The sequence below is a fragment of the Notolabrus celidotus genome, chromosome 14, assembly GCF_009762535.1.
Source record: "Notolabrus celidotus isolate fNotCel1 chromosome 14, fNotCel1.pri, whole genome shotgun sequence".
Classification (NCBI taxonomy): Eukaryota; Metazoa; Chordata; class Actinopteri; order Labriformes; family Labridae; genus Notolabrus; species Notolabrus celidotus.
In genome coordinates this window covers 13,690,736-13,711,659 of record NC_048285.1, presented here as the reverse complement: position 1 = coordinate 13,711,659, position 20,924 = coordinate 13,690,736, and the positions used below count along the sequence as shown (strand labels likewise).

General features: G+C 41.9%; 2 protein-coding genes across 5 annotated transcripts; both read right to left on the bottom strand.

Annotated features, from left to right (window-relative positions):
• Nucleotides 1–1,637: 1,637 nt before the first annotated feature.
• On the bottom strand, nt 1,638–16,768 carry baz1b (bromodomain adjacent to zinc finger domain, 1B). 4 transcript variants are annotated; one of them, XM_034701574.1, is made up of 22 exons: nt 15,913–16,768; nt 14,276–14,392; nt 13,205–13,349; nt 12,760–12,952; nt 12,511–12,632; nt 12,218–12,415; nt 11,945–12,130; nt 10,537–11,800; nt 10,102–10,263; nt 9,868–10,006; nt 9,580–9,746; nt 9,354–9,468; nt 9,133–9,231; nt 7,218–7,395; nt 6,880–7,065; nt 6,554–6,701; nt 6,211–6,354; nt 5,875–6,022; nt 5,518–5,633; nt 4,607–4,746; nt 4,329–4,435; nt 1,638–3,966 (listed from the first exon to the last, which is right to left on the bottom strand). In XM_034701574.1, the coding sequence occupies exons 1-22, from the start codon at nt 16,029–16,031 to the stop codon at nt 3,273–3,275; spliced, it is 4,887 nt and encodes a 1,628-aa protein (XP_034557465.1). In that variant the 5' UTR covers nt 16,032–16,768; the 3' UTR covers nt 1,638–3,272. The 4 variants fall into 4 exon arrangements, with proteins under 4 accessions (XP_034557465.1, XP_034557464.1, XP_034557468.1 ...); XM_034701573.1 differs by having other exon boundaries at nt 10,537–11,830; nt 15,913–16,713; XM_034701577.1 differs by lacking the exon at nt 6,211–6,354 and having other exon boundaries at nt 15,913–16,721.
• Nucleotides 16,769–17,918: 1,150 nt separating this feature from the next.
• On the bottom strand, nt 17,919–20,356 carry bcl7bb (BAF chromatin remodeling complex subunit BCL7B b). Its single transcript, XM_034701031.1, has 6 exons — nt 20,181–20,356; nt 19,615–19,690; nt 19,433–19,520; nt 19,132–19,290; nt 18,666–18,769; nt 17,919–18,492 (listed from the first exon to the last, which is right to left on the bottom strand). The coding sequence occupies exons 1-6, from the start codon at nt 20,291–20,293 to the stop codon at nt 18,421–18,423; spliced, it is 612 nt and encodes a 203-aa protein (XP_034556922.1). The 5' UTR covers nt 20,294–20,356; the 3' UTR covers nt 17,919–18,420.
• Nucleotides 20,357–20,924: the final 568 nt, after the last annotated feature.

The following is a 20,924-nucleotide window of genomic DNA, read 5'->3' as shown; positions in this document are numbered from 1 at the left end:
AAAAGTGAATATAGAGAAATGCTAAACTTACTTCAGTATGTTGGCAATGGTATGTCAGGATCTGACCGATCAGTGATAAGGCTATTGTTTTGTTTTCTGGATCCCAAGAAAAAAAATGTGTCAACACAAGACAAATAAGTAGACATCTTGAGAAAACCTAGAGAAATAGCTAGTAACTGGGAACATATGAAATAAAATGTATGGGTTTATGTCTGCTAAGGGCTTCCTTATGTCTCTGCCAGTCAACCAAATGAAATGTCCTTATATCACACTTACAGCTCAATTGTTTATTTCAACCAGCTGAGAGTCAAAGTTTTTGACCAAGCGGCAACCTCCGGACTCAAACTATGAAGCCCATGCGGAAGTGTTAAACTGCAATTCATCGAGAATCCCCTTGAGGCTGGCTACAGAAACACTGGAAACCACATACACACCAATTCAAAAAAAAAAATTCAACATTAATAAACATGTTTACAGCCTGGTTCAAAAAACAGCTTTGCTCTTGGCTGGCACACACTCTACGGGGGTGAATTTTTTTCTAACGCGACCGTTCAGAAGATATTAAGATTACAAGTTTTTGCCCTGCCACTGACTTGACTCCCTTGACTGCCATGGACTACAGATGAAATATAGCCCTATGGCTAACTCTGGCATATTTACATGTATGCTATACTGAAATGTTCATTAATATGCACTGTCCCTTTAGATGAATAAATATATAAATAAATAAAGTTGTATATATGTCAAACTCACACCCAATAAGTCATAAAATGTTTATACTTAACAGTGGCTGTCTAAAGTACTTATCTCTGTCTGATAAACACATTCTTTTTTTTAAGTTACATTTTTGGGCATTTTGGATTTTAATGGATGAGACAGCTGAAGAGAGACAGGAAACGTGCGGAGTAGAGAGTGGGCGAAGACTTGCCTGTAGGCTGGGAGTCGAACCTGCAACCACTGCAACGATTACCACAGCCAACTCCTTCAATCCCATAGTGTCGTTTTTACCTTCAAAATCAACCTATCTGAATGAAACTTTGTTTCTACTTAGAGAAGCAGATGTTTCTTAGAAAAGACTCCACGCCAGAGTAAGACAACTTTGATATTTTATTTAAAAAGCATTATACGACATCAGTCACAGGCCACAGCCAGCCCCCCTTCCTCCCAGCTCATTGTCTGTCACAAAGTTTTACAGATGGCAGTGATGTGTGTCTCTCCGACTTGGGGACGCTCGTCAGCTCAACACAAATAAAACATGGAGATCTGCACTTTTCGTCCATAGCCTTTATTGGAAATTCTTTACATGTGAATTCTCTGAACCTGCCCAGACCCAGTTTTAGAGACTATAAATATATATATAAAAAAAGGAAGTGTAAAAGTTTTTTTTTTTTTTTTTGTAGTTCTTCTAAGAACAAAGAAAGCATTTACAGTCTGATCTCAAACTTGAGAAGGGCAGTCGCTTTTTTTTTTCTCATTGAAATGTCAAATAATTATCAGTGATTTTATCAATTGGCAATCGTGTCGGGAACAAGCCCAATTAAAATGAAAGGGGTGGAAAACAATCAGCGGACAAATGAGGTTAGGGAAGATGTGATGATAACAGCACGAGTGAAACACAGGAGAACAGCACAGCACAGTACAGAGGAGGGAAACGGCTTTATCAGGATATAAAGAGACATTTACATTGCTGGCAGCCTTGCCACAAACTACAGGAACTTTTGCAAAGGAAATGTTTTTGTTTTTTTATTCAAAGATATGACTCCAAAGTTTAAAAATATTTGTTGCAGATGTTTTTCCAGAAGTCAGAAGTTTTAACAAATAAAAAGACCTCAAAAAACCTGCACTATCGAGCCCTACTGTCCCCTGATGACCAGTGAGCACACAGGGCAGTGCGAGTCAGGTCCAGCTAACAGCGCTGACACAAGATTACTTTGAAACTGCTGAGATGAAAGTATCCAGAGTGCAGAGGGAGAGCACCACCTGGTGTTTGGACCAGGACGTTCAGGGAGTGACAGAGGCTGTAGGGTGCTTGATTTAAAATGCAATTGTTATTTCTGCTGTGACAGATGTTTAAAAAAAGTGGCATGTTTACGACATTGATTAGAAGAGAGAGCCCTGGTTGAACCTTTTCAATTTATTGGATGTGATTAAGATTGACTAACAAGTTGTCATTTACAATACCAAATAAAATGTGCAAAAAATATCAAATATTCAAAAATGCCCATTTTCTTAACAAACATCACATTGGTTGTTTTAAACACTGTTTACAAATGTTTATGCACATAATTGTAATAAAGTATGGTCCTGTAGCTGCTGGCATAATAGGTGCACTTTACACAAGAGGAGTGCAAACTGACGGAGCATTGAGGTACCGGTTCTTTTAAAGTGGCAGGGCACTACAGAGGAGAGGCTGGTCAGCTCCACACACCAAGACAGAGACTCCAAAGTTAGGTCTCAGTTTTTGAAAACATCTTGGCACCAAGAGCTGAGAGGAAACTTGTGTGTTAGTGAGAAGATTATACGTGAGACCCAGATTTTCACAATACATCTGAACCTGGAAAAACAAGAAATAACTACAACTAGTAAAAGCCTATCATGTTCGTCTATAAAGTTGCATTTGAGATAAATTTGGTGTCAAAATGCACAGAAATAAAAGATTTACAGGTGATAGAACATTTCAGCCTACAATGCTGCTTTTATGCCAAGACAGACTTCCCAGAGAGTTTCGGCTACATGGACACCACGAGTACTTAAAATGAGCTAAAACACCGCGACTTGTAAGAGAGGTTTGGTTGGGACCAGCTGGATTTCCTGAAACAACCCACTGAAGTGACGGCTGTGTGTCAACAGGCCTCAGGTTACACTGGTGTTTGGAGAGTACAAAGCAGTTCACAGGACAACATTTGAAGTCAAACTACACTTGAGTGTGGGTATGTGTATGTGTGTTGTCAGCCTGGAGCTGAAATTCAAATCAAAGAGTCTTAAGAGCTACGAGGACCTCTCTTTATCTCAGTTTTCTTGGTTGAAAAAATAAAAGAAGAAAAAAAATAACACCGATATTAAACGTTACAAATATAAATCAGTTTTCTTTTGTCATTTTTCAAAATATGAACAGAAAAGTTCAAAAACACAGAAAAGTCCTTCTGAGGATTAAGCCCCGCTGGTTGTAGAAGGATGAGGAGGAGGCCTCTTGATCATCGTGTAGAAGAGCGGGACAGACGTTTTTAAAGCAAAGAGAGAGGACAGAACCGAACATAAAATCACCCTGGACTTCACGAGCGTTTCTGTCTCTTGGAATGTCGCTGCTGGCTGGACCGCTCCTCGTCGCTGCTCGCTTCGCCCCGGCCCCCCCGATGACGAGTTCTGCGTGTGTCCCGCTCGCCATCGCTATTCTGCTCCCTGTAATCCTTCTTTCCTGAGGTGGCGGAGGCGCGCTTACTTCTCCTTCGGCCATCATCATCATCATCATCATCATCCTCACTCTCGCTCTCCTCTTCCCTACGACCTCGACCGTTCCTCACTTTCTTCCTGTTTGATTTGCCATTCTGCATCTTTTTCTTCGATTCTTCCTCTTCTTCATCCCCCTCCTCTTCCTCCTCCTCCTCCTCTTCCTCCTCCTCCTGCTGCTCCTCTTCTTCCTCTTCTTCTTCATCCCCCTCTTCCTCGGATGTTGCAGGTTGTTGGCTGATGCGTTTGCGCGAACGCCGGCGGAGGTAGCTGAGACCGGGCAGCAGCTTCTGGAGCAGCTCTGTGAACGACTGCTCGGTCTTGACCATGCAGGAGAGCACGGTGCTGCCCTGCTGGTTGTACTCCTCTGCGTTGGAGAAGACCAGTTTCACGTCTTCGAGGAAATCCTGAGCGTGACGATACGAGCCCTGGCTGCACTTTCCCAGCATCGTCTGGAAATCCATCGGCTGGGAGATAATGTCCAGGTAGTCCTCAGCCTCGTCTGTAGACACAGGCTCCCTGTAGGGGGGGGCAGAGCATGAGGACAGGGTCATGTTAGACTACAGATTGTTGATCATGATAATACATCTCAGACTTAATGCTTTACATATACATGATTAGAGTCAGTCGCACTGATTTCTTCCACTCTCTCGCAGTGGTTTTAATGTATTTTGCTCTTCTTTGACAATGTTTATTGTAATGCACTAAAATAACAAGACTATTCCCTGTGACGACACACCAAAGATCAGATTCTGTTCCCAATTCATCACTCCAAACACTGACCCAGGCTCTTGAGATTCAGTCCCCACAGTTGGCTTCAGAATGCTAAATAAACTGGATGCTATCTTTAAAGTCAAGCATATGGTCCCCTCCTTGCTCACCTGAAAGGCCAGCTGTAGCGGAATTTCATCAGTTTCTTGAGGATTTCTTCACACCGCTCCAGCTCCAGCACCTGCCTGCGCACTCCTGTTTGAGAGCTCAGTCGCACCTGCAGAAACCACACACACAGACACACACACAGCAATGAGAACAAAGTTTTACCTAGCAAAAAAAAAGTCTGTTTCTGAACTGCTGCCGTCACGCTTCTTGCTTTAGGTATATATATATATTCTTTTTTAAAGAAAGATGATGCATTTTCTGTAAACGAGTAGTTTCTCACCAGTTCATCGATGTCTGCGGGGCTGTTGGGGCCGGTCTTCTGTTTGCTGCTCTGACTACTTGAAGACGACGGCTTCTTGGGTTTGCTTTTTGAACTTTTTTGCCGAGATGAAGACTGCTTATTTTTCTTCCTTGGCCTCACTGTAGAGAAATAAGGAGAAGTGATGAAGACGACGAGAAAGAAGAAGCAGCCAAAGTTAAAATGAGTGTAAGCACTAAAGAGGCAAAGGGAAACCATCTTGATATGATAGTTTTTCATGACACAAAACCTTTAGTTGGGGGATCATAATGAAGTTATTGTTTGATCCAGTTGTGATAAGTGCACTGCTATAAAAAAGTAGTCTACTGACTGAAAGCTTCATTATGTGCCCCCTGAGGGTAGTTGACTTTGTGAACTGTGTTCCTCTCTTCGACTCTTTGGCACCGGTGTATGAAACTTTCTACATCGTTATCCTTGACAAGCAGCTTGAACTGACAGAGGGGGATCATCCTGCCACATACTCTGAGTGAAATCAGGATGAGGCTGGGCTTCAAAGCTTAAGGTCCAGACCTGAGCTCACTACATGACAACACACAGACAATGGAGACGGAGTGAGGACAGGGGAGCAAATTCCCCGTCAGCATTCCTCTCATTCCCAACACCTAGGGATCCCCATTTCCCAAAACAAACTCAAAGTCTGTGACTTCTTCTTCTTCTATAAGATTGAGTCATTTGTTCTTTTGGTATGTGAATTAGTTTTAACAGAAAAATATTGCAACTAAAAGTCCTCCTTTTTGAGCTTTTATTGATACACTGATGATAACCTGATCACCGTCTGTGTGCTGATGTGTGCTGAAGCCTTCATGGTGATCGACCCCTCAGGGAGTCAAATCTCTAAAACTCAGAATTAATTTCCTCTTGCAAACACTCACAGCTGTGCCCCATGGCCTTGTAGTCATTATCCTCCTCATCATCTTCCTCTTCCTCTGAGTCCTCCTCTTCAGACTCCTCCTCATCCTCTTCTTCATCCGTGTCTTGGTTGTAGTTCCTACAATGGAAAGGTTGATGATGAAAACTTGTACCGACAATGGCGAAGAAAAAACACAGTTTGTAATTTGCTTCAGAGTGTGTTCACATTTTAACACAACCTGCCCTACATGGCATAACTAATCATTGAGTGAAACTGTATCACTAAACACACACAATTTAATGTTAATTCTGAATATCTAGCATAAACACATTAACGCCAAGCAAACCACACGGCAACAAACCAAACATGAGACAGTTACCTTGAGCGGGAGCCTCGTCTTGCCACAGTGGGCGTGCAGGCTGGGCATCGCCACTCTCCAGCAGGGATGCGGTACAGAGCCGGTCGCAGACAGAACAGGTGGAAGGCCTTGTTGCACTCATCACAGAGGATAAGTTTCTCATCGTCACCTTGAAGATGAAAAGAAATCATAGAACTGAGCTTTTTTCAAAAGCAATATTTGGGTTTTTCACAACTTCTGTGGAGTATTACCAACACCTTTATTCTTCTCGCCTTACATTTCCTTCACTTCACTTCAACTTGTCTTTCTTATGTATGTGAAGTAACTTATTCTGTCATCTTATCACTACAGGTTCACCTGATGGCTTGCTGAGCTGCCAGCTCTGCATGTAGACCTGCCTGACATAACTAGTCTGTCCTGCTCTGAGCCTGTCCCTGTAGCACTGTCTGGATCTGGTCCTAGTCTCCATCAGCTTCAACACGCACGGGCGCTGTCTGAGCTCTGGCAGGGGGGGGCAAAGACTGTTAGTAAAGAAGTACGACTGCACTCCTGTACTGAATGTGGGACCTACAAGATTCAGACTGCTTCATTGTCTTCTGCAGTGATGTCATTTGTCAAAAACTACCAGTGTAATGCTTTCATTGGCTTCAAATTCAATCTGTGGTGCACATTTTATTCATAGTTAACTCTTGCTGCCTACCTTTCCTGCGACAGACTTTGCAGCGAGCATTCTCTGCAGACATGTCCCACTTTATGCACGCGTCCAACATCCCCAGCAGGACGTGCATGCGGGAAAAGGTCTGGGCCTCGCGGATAGCAGTCTTCCACTTCTCCACTGCTGTCGCCACCTACAGAGGGAAGACCAGACTTGAAATCAACAGAACTTTACAGGACAGAGTTCTCAAAATACACCTCTATACATTGTACTCCTTTACTCTATTATAAATAGCTCATGTTTTAAGTCAAATATTACTGATGGCTAATCACAGGGACATTGTAGTGTTGGTTGTGTTTCTTTTTTCTTACCCTGGCCTCCTCTGCCAGCCTCTTCTCCTCATCCACCTCTTCAGCCTTGCTGCTTTCTTCCCCTCCTTGCTTTCTCTTCTTTTTCTGTTTCGGGGCCATGAATCCCTGCAGGAACTTTTTGATCACACAGGCCTGAATGGTGATGATGCACTCGCCAAACTCCTTCAAGCTCTCCATGTCTTTCAGCTGTGAATGAAATACATCGTTTCAGAGACACTGTCGTAAAAATGAGCACAATCACTCAACCCCAAAGGGTGTCAGAGTGATCTATTACACTGTCTTTAGTGTTGAAACTTTAGGACAACAGATACTGAATGTAAATCAGACAAACTCATCACCTGCTCTTCAATGTCTACGTTATCATCCAGGTACCCCAGGCCTCCCTTGTGGAGTCTTGAAGCTACCTCCTGGATGTCACTGCGCAGGTACCTCAGCAGCTCTTCGTAGCCGTCGCAGGTCCTGAGGCCCAATTTACCCTTACGGGTCAGATGGACAGAGTGCAGGATGTCCTGGAATCTGAGGAGGAGAGGGACAGCTTAGCTTTCCCTTATGTAATTACTCCATCTTGGTTAAACACAACACTCTGCTCTGGGTAATATTTCAGCACTGCAGGTTTTTATAGATGGAAGCGGTATACATGTGCCCCATGTATAGTTAATATGTAGTTTTGTAGGACATGACTGGAATTACTACTTTGCCATCAACAGCTGTGACAGAAACTGTAAGACAATGAAGTATGCAATGAAGATAATCATCTTCTTTGTAATGCAATCTTGATTTTTATATACTAAGGGGGGTAACAACAAAGTCTCATTGACAGATAGCACATTCACAGTCTGCTAATAAACACAGACAGCTAACATGACGCACCGCTGTCAATCTAGGACAGGCTGAGTTAAAGCTCTACGCAAATATTAGCACAAGCACTTAAAAAACTCTGCAGCTTATTACCCACTTCAAAGAACATTTCTAGAGTGAGGCTGTTTCTCTCTCTGAGCAACACAGAGAGACTAATGTATGCTTTTATAACCAGCAGGCTAGACTACTGTAATGCTCTCCTTTCTGGTCTTCCAATGAACACAATACACAAACTGCAGTTAATACAAAATGCAGCAGCTAGAGTTTTAACGAAGACCAGAAGGAGAGCACACATTACGCCTATTTTAATATCTTTACATTGGCTGCCTGTTGCTTTTCGTATTCATTTTAAAATTATTTTACTAGTTTTAAAGGCACTGCATGGCCTTGCACCAGACTACATATCAGAGATGCTTTTAGTGTATGAACCAGGAAGGCCTCTCAGATCCTCCGACTCCTCTATTTTAGCTGTTCCTAAGAGCAGAACTAAAACATTTGGTGACGCTGCTTTCAGCCACTACGCTCCCAAACTATGGAACAGCCTGCTAGAGGATCTGAGAGGAGCTGACAGAGTTATTGAGACTTTTAAACGTAAACTAAAAACTTATTTATTCAGTCTGGCTTTTATGTAGGGTTTAACAATTTTATTACTTACCTTTTACTGTAATATTGATTTAAATGTTGCTTTATTATTTTAGTAATTTTATCTGTTATCTTATTCTATTTTTATGTATTTATTCATTTATTTATTTTATTTATCGACTCAGTTTTATTGATATTTTTAGCCTTAGTTTTATTTTCAACTCTTATCCTTTCCATTTTTTTTATCCATTTTAACTATTTGTATTCTTAATTTTGATGCTTTAACTTATTTTAATTACACATATTTTATTGTTGGTGTTCATTAGTCTATTTTATTTTATTATATTTTTATTTTTAATATCACTATTTTTATCATTATTATCATTATCATCATCATTATTATCATTATTATTATTATTAATATTTCCCCTAATATGTCTTGCCATTGTTGTATTTCCGCTTCTTTTTTGTTTTTGATCGCTGTGAAGCACTTTGGGTTGCATTTGATTTGTATGAAAGCTGCCATATAAATAAAGCTTGATTGATTGATTATAAATATATTATTACATATATGATACATATGATTCACAGGTCCTAAAACAAAGAATTCTGGAGAAATCTAGAAGAATCACATCCCTGACCCCGAGTGAGTTGCTGCTGTCATTCTAACAAAGTGTAAATTCAAAATAAAAGCATGTCTGTGAAAGCTGATAATTATAATAAGCTTTGTTTTTAGCAGCACAGTGAGACTCCCTGACTTCATGTTCTTTGAAGTGTTAACTGTATGTTATTAACACACACACACACACACACCTGCTTTGTATCTTTGACTTCAGTTCACTCTCTCGAACCCCGTGAGAATGAAGACTTTCCACCAGCTCCTCCAGCTCAGCGGGGTTGTCACATATGAACCTATATTTAGAGGCAGACAAAGTTAACACGTTAGATTGTTTGAAAATGAAGAGGAATGAAATTTATCAAATGAAAGACAGGAATACAGAGAGGATAAAAAAAGAGTGAATGAAAGCTCTCACCAGAGGTTCTGTCCCTGTTTGGGGACAGTAGTTTCTATACAGATGTCAGCTGCTGCTCCCTGCTGGGCCCCCTCACTAACAGCACCGTCTATGCTGCAGTCGTCCTTTTCAGCTCCTACAATAAAAACAGAGAATGATTGTTTAAGACAAAATGAAAACTCAGTGTCTTTAACAGAATATGATAGTGCAGACTGTCTTCATTTTATAAACATGCAACGTGCTGTACCTTGTGAATCCTGAGTAGGAGTAGAAGACACAACTTCCTCTTCTTCCTCCACTTCAGGCTCAGCTGGTTTGTCCTCAGGGGGAGGAGTGAAGTTGTAGTCGATGCCTTCATGCACCCAGCCTTTCTCGATATACAGACCAGGGACCACGTCAGAGAACACCCAGTATCTGAGCAAAACAACCATCGAGCAATCAGGATTATTACCGACATCTTGCTAAAGAGGACATGATTTTTAAAAAAGCACATTTATGTTTGTGTAATCCTTTAATATTTGTGTGCAGTACTAACCGATTATGGTTCCTGTCTGTACCCAGAGGGGTCCTGCGCATGACGAGTCTGGCTTTGGCGATGCCATCCTGGAAGGCTCTTTCTGTTGCAGCTCTCTGTTTACGCATCCGCTCCTCTTCGGCCTCCTTCTCCATGCGCTCTGGAGATGACATTAAGTGATTTTTTTAGAGGCACACTGACTTTTAATTTGTCAAGCAATCATGCCAAACCATCTGACTTCCTCGCTCTACATACCTTTATTCTGTCTGTCCATCTCCTCCTTCTCCTTCTTCGCCTGAATGGACATCAGCCTCCTGTTCTTCACTGAGCTGATCATGTCTTCGGGCTCTGGCTCTGGTTCCACTTTGATGTCTTTTTTGCTCTCCTTCTTTGTAGGCCCTTCTTTCTTTTTCTCACCTTTGAACCAAGATGAGATTATTGTCAAGACAGAGAAAATGATGATATACAAATTTTCCCTCTTGCATTTTGACAATAGATAATCAAAACCTTCAATAAATGCATAACTTAAAAGGATGAAATATATATATATATATATATATATATAAAATATATATATATATATAGTGTATATTAAATAAGCTCAGTAATGTCTGAAAAGATAAAGTTACAGCTCTAACTTAAGATTTAATTCATGGCTACGGAAGAAGCATTTTGGTGATCCTTGCATACCTTTACCCTCCTCCTTCCGCTTCTTCCTCTCCTCCTTCTTTCGGTCGTTGACCTCTTTCATCATTGCCAGGCGCTCTTTCCACAGCTCAGCTGAGCGCTGCTGCTTGGCGTCAACATGGTCCTCCACTGAATAGGTCATGAGTATGCGATGGCACAGAGCTACCAGTAGGCTGACCTTCTCTTCGGGGCTCAGCTCAAACACCTCGATTGTCTCAAGTTTATCCAAGAACTCACTGGTCACCACTTCATCAAAGTCCGCCAAGGGTCCGGTGTCTTCAGAGCCTTGACCGCTGTCCTCACCGTGAGCGTCGCATGGTCGCAAGCATAACCGCGCCAGCTCTGACACAGAGTGCATAGTGAGGGGGATCTCCGATAAAGGTATATCAAGCTCGCTGTAGCCTTCTGCGAGCTCGTCCTGCAGCAGCGTCTGAAGCAGCACCACCAGCACCCGGTTTAGGTAGAGAAAGCCGGACCGCTCTCCTGCCAGTGCTTCCATCAGAGCCACTGATGTGATGGGATACTGGTCCTCTGGCATCAACAGCCCTGCATAGCAGTGTAGAAAGTCCACCACCATAGCTACATCACCGAACAAGGTGTTAGGCAGCCCCTCAGGCATGTCTACGAGCTTGAATGCTGGAAGGTTCTTGCCACCTTCGATCTCCTGGTCCTCGTATCTGCGCGATTGTTCAAGACGGACCAGCATCTCCTTCTCGCGCCTCTCCTTGGCCTTTTCTCGCAGTTTCTCCTTGAGTTCTTCGCGTTTTTTCTTCATCTCTTCCTGCTTTTCCTCTTCGCTCATGGCTGCCCAGCGTTTCTTTTGCTCCAGCATCTCCCAGCGTTTCTGCACCAGCTCCTGCAGCTCCTCGGGCAATCGGCTCCGATCATCAGGGGACAAGGTCTTTGCAGCCTTAGAGATCAGGGAGGAAAGGGAGGTCTTCTTGTCCTCTTTGCCCTTGTGCTCCTTATAATAACGAAGGAGGTGCAGAGCCATAGGGTGTAGTGGCTTTCCCAGTTTAGGGGTTCCCAGACTAGTACTTCTGGCTCTCTTCTTAGGGCTCCCAGTGGGGGTGCTCTTAGCCAGATGAAGCAGCGTCATCTGCTTCATCTTGGGTGATTTAGCACCAGCTTTGCTGTCTTTTTTAGAGGCTTTGAGGATGTTAAGCTTCTTTTCACCATTTTTTCCAGTTTTCTTCCCTTCTTTCTTTTCCCCAGACTTCTTTCCTGGTTTTGGAGTTGAGGGAGAAGAGCCATCCCCTTTCTTTACCTGAAGTGGAGAGCCATTCATCTTTATTTTCTGAAACACAGTCATCATACGCACTTTGAGCAAAGCTTCAACTTTAAGACCTAACCTTCAACACCAAGTAACCCTTTGACCTAGACCTGATAGTACTGATACCAGTAAGCTTACCTGCATGTGGCCCCAGATGGTTGGACTAAGAGGCATGCCTAAGGCATCCTTCTTTTTCCTTTTCTTCTCTCCCTTCTCATTCCCTGACTCCTCCCCTGGTGTGTCTGAGCTCTTCAGCTTCTTGCTTGGCTTGCCGTCTGGAGATGTCAGGCTCTTACGCTTCGCTGAGGGATTCTCTGCCAAAAACTTAAGTTAAAAAAGAAGTGTGTGAGCCAAAAGACAGGCAGGATTTTCACAGAAATATTACACAGGAGACTATCTGGAGTTATGTACCTTGTGTGGATCAAGAAGAAAGTCACTGAATTTGCTGGGAAGGGTAAATTTTTTCACCAGTTCATCCTCAACCACCCAGGGAGCACTCTCTCCCATGCCCAGCCTCAGAGCATAATGTCTAATAAAGTAGCGCATGATCTCCTTTGTTGGTGGGCGCTCTGTTCTGAATAGGCTGTCTGCTGGGACATCACTGATCACCTACAGGAGGAGTCAGAGGGAAGGATAAGTGTCAACAAACTTGAAAATGCTAAGTGTATGTTGCCTCAAAGGATCACAAAAAACATGATACGGACCTTTTCCTCATTAATGAGCTTCACGTCATACTTATGAGGAAGGAATTTCGGCATCACCCATTTCTTCCTCTCTTCCTTCATGGCTGTAGGAAGTTTCCTAGGTGAACGTCGTGCTCTGTCGCCTGATAGAAAGTGCAACAATAATATATGATGTTAAAAAAGGGCAAACTGGTAAACATTCTGAGCAGGTTTGGTTTTATTTCTTGTGCGCTTCAAAGCTTCTTTTCTGTGTTACTTCAGCGGACTCACTGAGACTCTCCCTCCTGTTTTCCTCCTCTCTGGGGGGAGGTTCCTTCCGTTGGTTCTCCTGACTAGCATTCTCCTTGTCGCTGGATGGAGAATCACAGGCACCTTCAAGCTTCTTCTCCCCTGTCTCTCCCTCTGGGTTGTCCAGGGGGTGGATCTTTACCACCTTCACTTGCAAACTTTTGTCCTTCCCCACCTGAAGTTGTAAAGGTCTGATGAGCATCTCCAAATACACCGAGGACATTTTAAACTCAGGAAATGATAATTTCTTCAAATAAAAATAGCAAAATTGTATAGCATGACTCATAAATTGTGAAAAGCAGGACTTTAATATCTTTCTATAATGATGATGAATTGACTTCTATATGTTAAGGTGATGGACACTTTAAAAATCACATGCAAGTTCATAGCTCATACATTTAGAAACATAAAAAGAATTCAAACCAACCAGGAAGTCACACTCTTCATCCACAGCATACTTGGTGAGGATTTCCACCCAGGCCATTTCTACCAGTTTGTCTAAAGACACTGTGTTGTGATGGACCATCTCCAGGACCGGTTTCTCGAACCATTTAGGGTACTCCTCTTGAAGCCTGCAAGAAGAAAAACACTCAGGGTCAGCACAAATTAATTTATATCATATTCATTAAGATTAGGATGTAAGATTTTGGTTTACTTTCTCATGATGTTGATCAGGTGACAGCTTCTACCAATAAACCACAGCCGCTCCCACATCAGACATGATATTAATTTGTTAATGGGTGTGCTCCTCCCTATTCATTGCATTGTTTCTTCCACATCGTCATATTTCTTTTGATGCATTCATCACAGGGCCCAGGGCATTACATAACAGGGCAAGGGAGGTATAAGAGTGACCAGCAGGGGGAGTGCAATCTCTTGGCAGATATAATTAGACATAGCTTAAATACAGCCCTAGATCCCATGTGAGTTGTACTCTGGGCAGCTGAGCACTGCTCTGTCATCTCTCTGGAATGAGCACATAGTAAGACACAGCTTTATCCTGTTAATGGTGCATTACAGACCACTGTTTGGTGATATCTGGACTGCAAGAGAACAGATCAAATATTCTTGAAATATTTTGGAGGCATGCTCTCCATTTCAGCAGAGGAGGATAGGGGAACTCTCACCAGGCGGTAGCAGATTCAAGGATGACTCAATCACACACCCTCTAAATAGAATAAGAGGAGGAGCACTAGATTTATCCAATCAGGGCAAAGCAGCAAACCTTGTGACCTTCACTGGCTGAGTACGACTCTTCCCTGATACTCTCCTGTTAGAGAGGCTAATCTGTATCCTTGGACCAAAGCATCTATAAAACCAAAGCTGGTATTTATAGGTGGACTAGGACCAGAGATTTACAGGACATCTGAACACAAAACATGAGAATCTAAATGTCTGTACCAGTCTGTTTTTCTGTATAGGCTTTGGCCTGTATACAACAGACTATAAGTTGATGAGTTGGATGAAAGCACACACAAAGTTCTGTATAAATACTAACAGTTCTGTGACTTCTTGTTCCTCCTCCCATGCTTCTATGTGGGTGAGCTGGCTGCTTCCAGTGCTCTTGCAGGTCCAGATGCGCTCAGCATACCTCTGCAAGCGAGCCTCATGCTCTCTGTAGATATTTAGTTAAAGGAAATCACAACAGTTGCACATAAACATTCAAACAACTCATTGGGTAGTCCTTTATGTTCCGATTCCAGAAAAAGCAGATCAGTGCATTATTGACAATCTATTGTCACAAATGTCATTGTTTTTAAATTAGGCTTAAGGGTGCCTAGAATACACAGACAAAAATTCACATTTAAAAACTCTATATGTGGCTATACTACATTGAGAAATAAAACATCTAAAAAAAGAGCCATAAATTAATACAAGGAACTAATTTAACAAAGTAAAGGATTGCTTGGAGACAGAACAGAAGATCTACAGGTAAGTAAAAACACCCAAGTATGCAGTTGATGAGGTAAAAGCCCTTATGTTCTGCTTCTGATGATTGTGAAAATCAGAAAAATATTGTTGTCACTGTCGCTATCTGTAGTTTGTGTGGAAAGGGGCGCCTAGGTTTGAAACTTAGATGACATAAATTGACATTATTGACATACATTGAAAGTGAGATTAACATCTACCATAAGCCAGATGTTGGCTTTGAAGGCGAAACTTAAGTATGTATCAATAACTCAGCAACCATTTCCAACGTGAAATACAAATCAATTGGTGGTTGGTGGAAAGGTTTGGTGACCCACGACTGTCAAAGGAGGGGAAACACTTAAAATCAGACCCTTAAGGATTCATACATGTACATAGAAACTGACCGCACTGATAAAGGATTATTTCATTATTGTAACTGCTACTAAACTAAAGAGCGATTATAAAAGGTAAACATTTTAGAACATCGTGTATCACTGAGGTGTCTATTTGACAACTACGAACTGATTACGTTTACATAGACGCTCAAACATTTAGATTAAGTTGTTAAAATATCACAACAAGCGATATGTTTCCACTAAATTACTGTATGTGGTCAGTAAACGAGTCTTTGTCAGCTGTCGTCCTTTTTTATGGCAAACTAAAATAATAACTGTTGCAGTTGCTAAGGCTAGTTAGCTCTACATAGCCTCTCTTGCTAACATTATAAGCTAGCTTCATCTCCAGCCCGAGGAAGACGAGGAAGAGGAGACGAAGCTTTTGTGACATAATGGGAAACCTACCGTGAGCAGCATGCTAGCTACGCTATTAGCATTGGTATCTGACAGCCAGGCCGAAGCAGCTGAAAGTGAAAGGACACCTTTTAGCACCTATCTTAACATTAAGCTAAGCACCGATATTGTGCTATGTTTCACACAACATCTCATATTTTGTTGAGTACATGAAGCAGCCTGCTAGCTTTGTCATGATGATTAGCAAAGCGGAAGGTTGGCTAGCTAGCAAGGCTGTCACGGAGTGTAAAGAGAGAACATGCGGGGAAAGACTGAAGAGTGAAAAACCTCAATAACATCAAATCCAGCGCGTTAGCTGCTTACAAAGTGTACCTGAGATGATATGTGAACAAATAATGAGTATGGGTGACATAGCTATGATATAACGTTACAGTGTGCCGGCTGTCGAGAGCATCAGCATCACGTCAAAGGATACTCTTTGTTCCTGAAGGCCTCCTTGGTGTGCTCGATGATGTAGACCTCCTCTCCCGGGCCTGGTGGCTCGGGTAGCGGCTTAACGAGTGGGTACGGTTTCCGGCCTAAAAGCGGTGCCATGTCGGATGAACAAATGGCACAGCTCTCAGTGGTGAAATCAAACCTGGTAGTCACGAGCTACTGAAACAATATACAATGATGTGTCCTTCGCATTTATACGAAGTGTTCCCAGATATCTTCGTCTCACGTCTCACCGCCGGCAGGCCCGGCACTCAACGTGGAGCAGCTAACTGAGTAGCTGGTAGGCTGCTGGATGCTAGCTCGTTGCAAAACAATAACAGTGCGCTTCTCTCCACCCGCCTCATCGCATCCTTACTCTCTCATCTCGTAGACTTGTCATTCTGGTTTTACACAAAGTCCATGAAGACGAGCAGGGAGTTCAACGTGTCCCTTGGTGTGGTTGGTGAACTTTTAGCTCCACCAGATGCACATGAAAGGATGAAAACCACACCGAAAGCAAACTCGCGGCAACTGCCGAAGCTTAGTTCAGCGGCGGGAGGTTGGCGCGCTGTACGAGCCCAAATCTTAAGCCTGTTTCCCTCTGAGCAAATGTTTCCGTAGTGTCGGATCCTCTTGTTACCTTATAAAAGCGTAGTAAGTGTGACGGGAAAATACCCTGGATCAATCAAGAGGTTAATTCTTTGTCGAAATGGCGGGAGTTTCTAGTCCACCGGCACAATTCAGTTCACCGTCCGTACCCCGTTTCCCCGGCAGCAAGCGGCGTCGCATGCACGTCCCGCCCATTCACGACGCGTATTGGTTCCTCAGTAACGCGCCTTCGTCGAATTCATCTCCTACAAGAGGCCATTGGCTGATAAGTCCTGTCTATTCACAGTGAGAACAGCCCCTCCAGATAAACAACGCCCCTATAGAATATTCATAAGAGGGTAGAGGTCAGCTGATCACAAAAAGACGAGATTTGGTTGTTTTTAAATGTTCATCTTGAAATTACATTACATATTCTGGTAATGCAATTCATGAACTTAATTTCCTTTTGATTTATGGAATTAATTTGGAGCGCATTGTCTGGGCTCCACGTTTGAGTAGCTAGTACTCACTAAACAAAAGGGACTTCATTTTGTTAAGGTGCATTTCGACCAAGAGTTCCACTGTCTTTTAGCCCTCCAGAATTGCTTTCCCCGGAACTAAAAGGTTCTTCTGCCCCCATAGTTGTCTGTGTTTTGACCGTGGGCTGAAGTCCCAGTTAAGATTGTGCAAATCAGGCCATTGACATATGGAGAAACAAAATTATATTAAATAATATTTTGAAATCTTAATAAATAACCAAACTAGTATGCATTCCCAGGAACTCCCTCTGTGTTTCAACAACTGTGTAAACTCCACAAACACGGTTACGTTCAGCCGAAAGTCCCAGTACCCCATGAAAAGTACTACCACCAAAGCAGGGGCTTTTCAGGGGGAGATTAACAACCCTTTAACTAAATTTAGACCCTGGTTTCTCCGGTCAAAAGGCATGTAGTTCAGGGGTAAAGTTCCTCTTGTCGATAAACACCTTTACAGAATGGTTGTCTGTACATATGATAGAGAATAAGTAGCCTACTATTCTCACAGCACTATAATGACATTAATAGAATTGAATGTACTTTATTAATCCCTGAAGGGAAGTGGACGTCTCATCTCTCTGCGCTGCAGGACTGAGAGATACAGAAAATCATCATCCCTGCTGCCATTAGACTTCATAACTCTCGAGCCAATGGGAGATGAGCTGACAGACACTTGAATTACTTGTTTTATGTGATTTTTATAATTTTATCTGCCAGACACCTGAATTTCCCATCAGGGATTAATAAAGTACATTCTATTCTATTGCACATATGACTGAGAATAAGTAGCCTGCTATTCTTGCAGCACTATAATGACATTAATGTATATACAAAGAAGCATTTATTGTGGTTTGCAATGTTTTCAGTTATAAACTTAGGCAAATTATATCATAAATATCAAAAGAGCATTTATTCTCAAATTAAATGAGCAAACAGAATACTTGTTCCAGAAAGGGCTTTGCATGTAAAAACAATAAGCATATCTAAACATTGATCTGCATAAAGCTACAAAGTCAACATGTTTTCTTGAATTGGCCTAAGCATAAAAGCAATACAGTATGGGACATGCAAAAGTAAAGTTCCACTGCAAAATGTGTAAATCAGAATCATCTATTTGCCAGAAAAATCTGCATTTGAAGCAGATGAATCATAATACACACCACCTGGAACAGTAGTGCTTTGCCACAGTTTGTAAAATCCTCACCATTTAGTTTAACAAAAATTTAAAGGGCAAAAAAATGCAGTGAATACTCATTTTTTATAATTTGCTGAAATGTAACATTTGCATTAACATATCAATAGAAACTTGGAACAATTTAAAAAGCTTAGCTAATCTGACTAAAGACAGGTATCATGTGCATTTTAACAAAATGATTATAAATAAGCTATCTCAGTACAGAATTTTCTCCTGTGCAAATCTTCTTTAAAGGTGGTGCTCCAGATTCATCCAGTTCTTCCTGTTAACAAAAAGATAACACATTCAGTAGGTTAGCATTGATTAATTAAAAGCTCACGTGCTTAGAAAAAAATAACAGTTTAAATTCATTTTCATACCATACAACTTGCCCCAGAGATATAAATTAAGTTCTTATTTCATAGACAACACATAAGGGCTTTTTCAAATGTGAACCTGTGTGTCTGGGCTGCTCCGTCTGAGTGTTCCTGATGAAAGAAGGTCCTCTTTGATGAGAGTAGGAGGCTCATCAGCCCCCTCTTGTCCTGAATGAACCGGCTCTGCATTCACAAGGAGAAGTTAAAATACATCATTAAAGCCACTCTGGCAGAAAAGGTTATACAAATAGTACAGGACACAAATACATTAAAAAACAAACCAACAATGAAAATATAAATAAATGTACTTTCTGTACATAATTGTTGCACTTAAATACAGAAAGTGAATGTCCCATAAATACAGGGATTCCGATTGATTGTGGGGTGAATTGGTCAAAAAAAAGTGCTGTGGTTGTGTGTGGTTATTTCTAGTACTGATTCTTTATTTTTCATGAAGACATTTTACATATTGTGTACACATTTTAACTAACTACAGCAACAATGCGTGAAGCTGAGTAAAAATATATGCTTAGATATCTCCATACCATCCACACTCTCCTGGCCCAACATGGGTGGCTGTGAGTCTTCAGTCCGGAGGCTAGAGGTATGTGGAGGGCTGACCTGCTGGGAGCTAGATGTGCTGCTGCTGTTATCCATCTTTGGCTGGTAAACATCTGAGAGAAAGCTCTGGTTGCTGTTTTCATCTGAGGCAGACAGCACAGGAATTGCACAGACTATCAGGCAATCACTTCAACTTAATGCATCATATTCAAGGGGAATTAGTTGATCATTTCCTTTTTTGGTTCTCAGACATTTAAGGTTGGTGAATACAGCCAGAAAGCTCACCTGTGAAGTCCAAAAGAGAGTTGGTGTTCTCCAGGACCACATCTTTCAGTCCTCGAACGTCTCCACCTGTGGATTTGGTGCGGTATATCTGATAACAAAGAGGGGAGTGACTACAGATGTATTCCACACTGTGTACATCAATTCAACAGCAATCGTAGAGTTTTTCATGGCAGAGCCCCCACCTGCTTTGTTTCTGTTACTGGCACCCACTTAAAGATGCGCAAGGATGTGTCTCCAACTGTCACCCATTTCTTCTCCCTAGGGATAATATTGATTTCTTTTTAATCAGAAGGAGCTCATTTTGGGTGCTGCACTGCACGGGCTGCTTTGATAGCATCAATCTGTAAAATGGCATACAATGTACATGTCCGTGTTTTCTCTCAGTAGATGACAGCTATCAAACATCGTGTAATGCTCATTTATTCTCATTGTTTACTTATTCAAAAAAATGTCAAAACTGATTGAATTAAGTCGGAGAGTGTTGAATACTTGGGCTGTAATGTTACGACAAGACAGTCGTGTGGATTACAGCGCTCAGCATGTGAGGCTGTAGCCATATTGACAGCTCTCGGCGGAAAAAAACTCAGCTAGCCCCGCCTCGCCTGTCAAACTCGGGCATTGATTGGTCAGGAGCTCCTTCAATCATCCAACTTTCCGACTGAAGTTTGTTGAGCGACGCAGCAGATATCAGGCTACAGTCTCTACTTAAACATTTCCCTCCATATTGTCCCCCGGACAGACTACGTACCATTTCCGTACTTTCTCGATAGCGGCCAGGACCTTTTTAATGTCATCTTTAGCCCGACTCCGGGTCTCAGCGCGGCCTGATCGTCCCGACATCTTGATGCTATTAAGATTCATCTACAGATGCATCTGAAAACTTCAAGACCAAGCCCCAGTCCTCCGTTACAGTGGTATTCTCGCGAGATTTACAGGTCTCAGTTGTTTTTTTCTCCTTTTGGTTTCACCCTCCTCAGTGTGTTCACACAGCTCTGAAATGATTGGATGGACATAATTGGTGTCATTTATTAATTATTTCTTCAAATATTTATTTTTATATAAAATGGATCATAATAAATCTGAATTTTGTATGAAGTGCAATATTGAGGTTGGGAGTTATATTCACTGTGTTTGGACGTGTACACATATAGATGACTATTGGAAAAACGTACTGGATAAACTGTACTTAATTCTTAATGTTAGACTGAACAAGGACCCTTTGTGTTTACTGTTTGGGTTGCCAGATGCACAACTCAAAAGCACATATTCAAAGACGCTTTTATGTGTCCTCACTTTTTTCTTGCCAGGAAAAACATATAGCTGAGGTGGATAGACCACAAACCTCCAACAATAGCCAGGTGGCACAAGGTTATGTTTGATATCATACCTTTGGAATATCTGACATACAGATCAAAGTGTATGATCAAAGTATTCTTTGATATGGTCCCCTTTCTTAGATTATATAGGCCCTAGACTAGCAGCCACTGTGATG

What these genes read in the sequence shown, in the direction of transcription:
- bcl7bb (XM_034701031.1), bottom strand. Translation starts at nt 20,293, where the DNA reads ATGAATCTTAATAGCATCAAGATGTCGGGACGATCAGGCCGCGCTGAG. An exon ending in CAGTAACAGAAACAAAGCAG is followed by an intron (nt 19,521 to 19,614) that starts GTGGGGGCTCTG and finishes CTTTGTTATCAG; the next exon opens with ATATACCGCACCAAATCCAC. An exon ending in GGGCCAGGAGAGTGTGGATG is followed by an intron (nt 18,770 to 19,131) that starts GTATGGAGATAT and finishes TTGTGAATGCAG; the next exon opens with AGCCGGTTCATTCAGGACAA.
- baz1b (XM_034701573.1), bottom strand. Translation starts at nt 16,031, where the DNA reads ATGGCACCGCTTTTAGGCCGGAAACCGTACCCACTCGTTAAGCCGCTA. An exon ending in CCATCTGGGGCCACATGCAG is followed by an intron (nt 11,831 to 11,944) that starts GTAAGCTTACTG and finishes ACTGTGTTTCAG; the next exon opens with AAAATAAAGATGAATGGCTC. An exon ending in TCCTACTCAGGATTCACAAG is followed by an intron (nt 9,469 to 9,579) that starts GTACAGCACGTT and finishes TTTTTATTGTAG; the next exon opens with GAGCTGAAAAGGACGACTGC.